At 47.8% G+C, this 6000-nt stretch overlaps 1 protein-coding gene across 2 annotated transcripts in view; it reads left to right on the forward strand.

Moving 5' to 3' along the window:
* The window catches only part of KIAA1614 (KIAA1614 ortholog), a 45289-nt gene extending 39716 nt beyond the window's left edge, over positions 1 to 5573 (forward strand). For both annotated transcript variants that reach the window (XM_060276625.1, XM_035123755.2), the window contains 2 exons: positions 264 to 448; positions 3436 to 5573. In XM_060276625.1, coding sequence (XP_060132608.1) covers positions 264 to 448; positions 3436 to 3629 — 379 coding nt within the window. In that variant the 3' untranslated portion in view covers positions 3630 to 5573. The remainder of the gene's footprint in view (positions 1 to 263; positions 449 to 3435) is intronic.
* Positions 5574 to 6000: the final 427 nt, after the last annotated feature.

Genomic DNA, 6000 nt, shown 5'->3' on the forward strand with positions numbered 1-6000 from the left:
TTAACTATGGTTTACAGAAACAAGCCAGCTTCGTACGCTGCAGAATGAAGTTGCTTTTATTTCCTTGTCACATAATTAGGATTAACCATGGTTTGCCTAGTCGGCAGGTTAAACTACATATAATTTAACAGAAGCAATAGCTACATTGGAGGAAGAGGGGAAGTTCGTGCACACAATGCTAAGCCCGCGTTTAGAGTTGTGTCCGTGTTGGGCCATTTAAATATGCATTTCCTGTTTGCACCAGTATTCCTTCCTCTTCCCAGGAACGCAGGCACCCCACATCGGCGTTCCCTCAGCGTGGAGGACATTGGCTCCCCCAACTTGGCGAGAGCCGTCGGGCGGGTGGTGGAAGTTTTCCCAGACGGAACAAGCCAGCTTGAATTGCAGCGCCGCCCAGAGGGCAACTTCGGATTTCGTGTCTCGTCAGGAAATGGCCGTCCTGATACAGGTATATGTTCAGTGTAGGGCGGAGGTGCGGAATCTCAGGCCCAGGGCCAAAGGTGGCCCTCTGTGCTTCTCTTCCTGGCCGCCTGAGCTTTTCCCAGGTCCCACCATGCCCTGGCCCTCCCCTCCCGTGTTTTTGCCTGGCTGGAGTGTGTCCTTGAACTCTGATGTTAGGCACAGAATGTCCAGAGTGAGGAATTAGCTCTTTGTTGTAAAAAGTAGACTTATAAGTTAGGGAAAGGCATGTCCAACTGCCCTTTGTCGCTCAGCTACTCCTAGGCGGGCACCTGTTTCTACTGGGAAGCAAAGACAGTTGAAATACTCCCCAAACATAAAGGCTTCATCCCTGGTCTCCCATAACTCTCAGTACACACACTGTTTTGGGGTGCCCTGATGCGCAAGAGTGCAACAGGAGCAGAAAAGCAGATTGTGGAACACTCTCTTGTTATGTGAGAGTCCCGATTCAGCCTTTTTTTTAGGCTAAGCCTGCGACAAAGTGGGTCAGGTGGTGGGAATAATTGAACACAGATGTTTCCACGTTCTTTTCCCAGGCAGGCTCCTGAGAATGTTGCAAGATTTGTGGACTAAGATGACAAATGTTTTTCCTGGCCTTAAGCACTCTGGCTCCAGGAATTAAGTGTTTTCATTGCACTGCCCTGAACTTCTCAGATCCTGTCCCCACCCTAAGAGGTTTCAGATATTATTTGGGGTACAGCCGAAGCTGATCAGTGTCTGTTCCTGGCTCCCACTTTCCCGGAAGCTTTTGTGTCATTAAAGAGGTAAAACCTTTCTACAATATATTTGGAGAAGATTCTTCCCAGCCCTTATCCTGTTCCTCTTATCCAAAACTTTTTCTCTTGTGCGCACCTTTGGAATTTGCTTCCTCTGCCCAGCTATGAAATATATATTAAGCATAAACTAAACCTGGAGGGGACCTGCTTGATCATAGAATCCATGCGAACTAATATCGGTGTACTGGAAGAAGCAAAGATCACCAGTGTTGAAGCAATGATTCTTCAACATCAACTTCGTTGGACTGGTCATGTTGTGCGGATGCCTGATGATCGTCTTCCAAAGCAACTACTCTATTCCGAACTTAAAAATGGAAAGCGTAATGCTGGTGGTCAACAAAAGAGGTTTAAAGACTGTCTCAAGGCAAATATTTAAAAATGTAGTATAAACACTGGCAACTGGGAAACACTGGTCTGCGAGCGCTCCAATTGGAGAACAGCCTTTATCAAAGGTGTCATGGGTTTTGAAGATGCTCGAACTCAGGACCAAAGGGAGAAACTTGCTAAGAGGAAGGCACGCTTGGCAAATCCACACCATGATCAACTCCCGCCTGGAAACCAATGTCCCCACTGTGGAAGGACGTGTGGATCCAGAATTGGCCTCCACAGTCACTTACGGACCCATTGTTAAAATCATGTTTATGGAAGACAATCTTTGGCGAGTGATCTACAAAGAAGAGAGCTCAACACACCATGCCAGTGTAGAAGGTCTGCCCCAAGGCACTTTATAACTAAAGCTTATATAGTAGTTCAAACGCAGCAAACAAAGGGTAATAAAACATCTTCACATATGTCGGGAAAGGTTACAGGTCAAGAGATAGAAAACACATATGGTGTCTTCCTGCTCTCCACTTCCCCTGCTATCACCTTGGGGGTGACCAGAAGTGCCTAGGCCTTTTGACGGTTTTAGGTCTCGGATGTCCCACGTTTCCCTAGCAACCTAGCCTTCAGTGGGAGAGAAGAGCATCATAAAATCCTCTCCCACTCCTCTTCCTGGGTCTCAGGATATCTTCAAGGATGCTTAATGCACAGATGGGATTTAAGATCATGCAGTACATAAAAAGACTGTCTTGATGCTTCAGCAGTCCTTTCCTAAAGCAGGAGGGGGAGGCAGAGGACAAGGCAGGAGTCTCACCACCAGCAACTTCCTTAGTTTAAGAATTACTGCTCAGGTTCCAGTTTCTCATTCCCAGTCTACCCTGAGCTGTTTGTGCGGACAGAGAAGAAAGGCACATGAGCAGATATAGCAGAGGCATTACTGAAGGGCATGTAGACACATTCCTGATGAGAGATGTGAGGAGAGAGCTCAGTCGAGGAGCTACAACCCCTTGATGCCTGCCTGTACACAGTCCAGTTGGCACATGGTGTTTCAGTGGAAACTTGGAATTGGGGTTTCAGCACCTTGATCCACTGCTGTAGGCATCTCTCATGCGCCCTGATGTACAGCCAGATGGACACCAGAGTTGAAGGAACCTCCAGATCGGCTGCCGCAACGAGGGCTTACTAAAACATTGTGCGCAGAGAATCATTCTTACAAGGGTAGCAGTTCATCTTGCATGTGCATCGATGAGCAGGTGTGTACATGTCTCGCCAGGCTGCAGTCAGTTAGAAGAGCAAGAGCAGAAGAGCTGGCTATCAGCCCAAGTGAGCCAGAAACAGGTGTGTAGTCAAAGCCAGGCTGGAGTCAAAATCTAAGAGAGGGAGCAAATTCCTCAAGCTCAGGAACCAAGCTCAAAGGGTTTTATAGGACCTGGTAATGCATGATTGCTCATTCGAGTTGGGTAAGCTGGTGCTGCAGTCTAGATGGCACCCTTGAAACCCAGAGCTCAGTCTGCCAGTCTTGCCTTGGGAACAGACCACCGATGGCACAGGAGGTAAGACACAGGATCCTATTTGCTGGGGGTCTTGGGTTGAGAGATGGCACCTTACATGCCACATGAACAGAAGCAGCTGGCCACTGTGCCTCTTCACTGAGTAGTAACATCATGCTTGGGAATGTGACATCAAGACTCTTCCATCCCCAAAATCTCTGGCTAGTGGGGACCATTTCATATGCTCAAACCAGGATCCATTGAGACCAATAAAAGGATGGAGAGGGAGTGATTCCGTTGCTTTGGAACTGAAACCAGGAGACTAGAGCTGCCTGCATGAATAGCGCTGGTTGCTTTTTAATGCTGTTTTCATTTTGTTTCCCCAACAGGCATCTACGTCCAGGAGATGGCAGATGCCAGCACAGCTAAACTGTATGCTGGACTCCTTGGAGTTGGGGACGAAATCCTGGAGGTGAACGGTGCCAAGGTTGCTGGGCTGGGCCTGGCCCAGATCAATGAACTTCTCTTGTGGGCAGACACCCTTTCAGTTAGAGTGCTGAGGCAGAGGCCCGTCCAGCGGTAGCAAAGAAGCTGAATGCTTTCCCTGCACAGTGCAAAGGAGCCTCTCGTGCCTACAGGGCCTGCCTGAGACTTGGAGCAGAGCCCAGTTCAAACCTCTGTACTAATGCCTTTCTGACTTGAATGTGGGCTGTGACACCGCCAGCCCTCTGGATGCTGCTGCAATGCAAGCCAGCGTGCGCGCTGAATGTTTAATTTATGCAAAGATATGGGTCTCTCTCTCTTACCCCCCTCCTCCTCCCCTGGCCACCCCTCTGCAACCAAGGAACAAGAATTAGCAGGGAGTATTTGGGCCCTGAGCTGCTTTCCTGCACATGCGGGGTAAAGTGACAGGCACAGCACTAAACCAATGTGTGACTAAGCTGTTGCCTTTCCAAATGCACCCATGTTTCCTCTATAAAGTTTGCTGGGTTGTCTCGAATTGATATGCTAAGCTTAAAAGACCCTAGGAGATATTTAAGGCACAATTTGACCTTGCTTATGAGTTTTGCTCTTCGTCAAATTGTGCATTTGTTCAGCGCGTTGAAGAAAAGTGCAGACAAAAATCCTAGGAACTGTAATTTACCCTTCACAGAGCTGCGATTCCCAACGCTTAACAAGCTACAGGTCCCAGGATTCTTTGAGGAAAGTCATGTGCTTTAAATGTATAGTGTGCACGCAGCCAGCCACACTGCCAACAAATATTCACCTCAGGAAGTTTCCAGGAGTTGAGAATCCAGTGAATCTGTTTCGGATAGCTATGGAAATGGCATCCCTGTGTGAAATAGCACGTAGCCCTTATAGGAGGTTGTAGCTTGCCTGGGCAGACTCCAAATCTCCCTCTGTGCTGTTAACAAGCATGTCTTACACCAGAAATGTAAATCACATTGAGATCTGTGCATCAGTTGTCCTGTTGGGGAGCTCAGGGTCCCTCTGTTGAAGAATCTTCGCCCGCCCACCTGCCCTTGCAAACTGCAATTTCTCAGTTTATTTACAGAAAGGATTGTAGGACTTGTTGGTCTTTAAAGGGGCTTGACATCTTTACCAGAGAGCCGTCAGCACCCTTGCAAAACATCTGGGTTCTTTAGAAGTTCACAACCGGTTTGAAATCGCTTCATGTTGGTGGTGTACATTTCCCCAAACTGCGGCAGCAACGATAGCTGAGTCCTGCTACCATGAGCAGCAGCCAAGCATTCAGTCTGGAAAGGAAGAAGGTTGGATGGCCTTGGTTTTCTTCTTACAAGCAGGCCAGAATCAAGGATTTGTGGCCCCTGCAGATTCCAGTGGCCTGTACTGTTCTGTACTTGGGGGAATTCTTCCTCAGTAGTTGCTAGGCAGCCCTATCTAACTCTAAAAAAGCTAACCTGGCCCTCATATTCCTACCCCCTTCATTTTCAGCCTACGACAATGTCCTAGCTCTCATGGCATGGTAAACTTGTGTCTGAGCTGTACCGTTTCAGTTTGAGGCTGGGGGCTCACTTGATTTAATGTTCCTCCATACAGAGGAAATCCCTGCACGTAGAAAACTAGTGTCCCTGGCATGCGAGTTTTCTACATGAAGGGATTTTTTTTTTGTTCAGTTATGTGACCACCGCTTTCATGTCTGAAATGGCACAGCCCAGAGTTGGGTTCACCCTAAGGAGGCAAAGGTCTGAATTTGGTCAGGGTGAAGAAGATGTGCCCTCTTCTTGTTGTGAGTGTTGAAACCATTTTGCTTTCCTACTAGCCCAAAATACCAGCTTCACCCCTGAGCCTTGCAGCTAATAGCTGATTGTGACAGGAGAGGATTCTCTTACGATTGTTGTGAGCACTTCCATGGGCTGCTCTCGACAGTGCTGGAAAGCCTCTCTACCTTGTTTTACTGTACAGTATTTCTCTGATTAAATTATTTTTTGAGAAAACTTTGTGCTCTTGGTCTTCAGTCGTGATGGAAGAGTGGTTTTGCAAATCGGCATAATCCTTTTTTTATCTTTGCACCCCCTCTGTGGGGTAGGCTAGCCATAATGCTGCTTTGCATTTCTTGACCTTTGTGTGTGTGTGTTTTTTAAAGAAACAAGCAGGGCTCCAGAAAGAAATGGCACCCACTATGGAAGAAGAATAAGAGGAGGAGGAGGAGTTTGAATTTGCTATCCCACTTTATCACTACCCGAAGGAGTCTCAAAGCAGCTAACATTCTCCTTTCCCTTCCTCCCCCACAACAAACACTCTGTGAGGTGAGTGGGGCTGAGAGACTTCAGAGAAGTGTGACTAGCCCAAGGTCACCCAGCAGCTGCATGTGGAGGAGCAGAGACGCGAATCTGGTTCACCAGATTACGAGTCTTCCGCTCTTAACCACTACACCACACGGGGTCCAGTTGCACATTTCTAAAGCCACTAAACGTTTCTGAAGTTCAGTT

The sequence above is a fragment of the Zootoca vivipara genome, chromosome 7 (assembly GCF_963506605.1).
Source record: "Zootoca vivipara chromosome 7, rZooViv1.1, whole genome shotgun sequence".
NCBI classification, from domain to species: domain Eukaryota; kingdom Metazoa; phylum Chordata; class Lepidosauria; order Squamata; family Lacertidae; genus Zootoca; species Zootoca vivipara.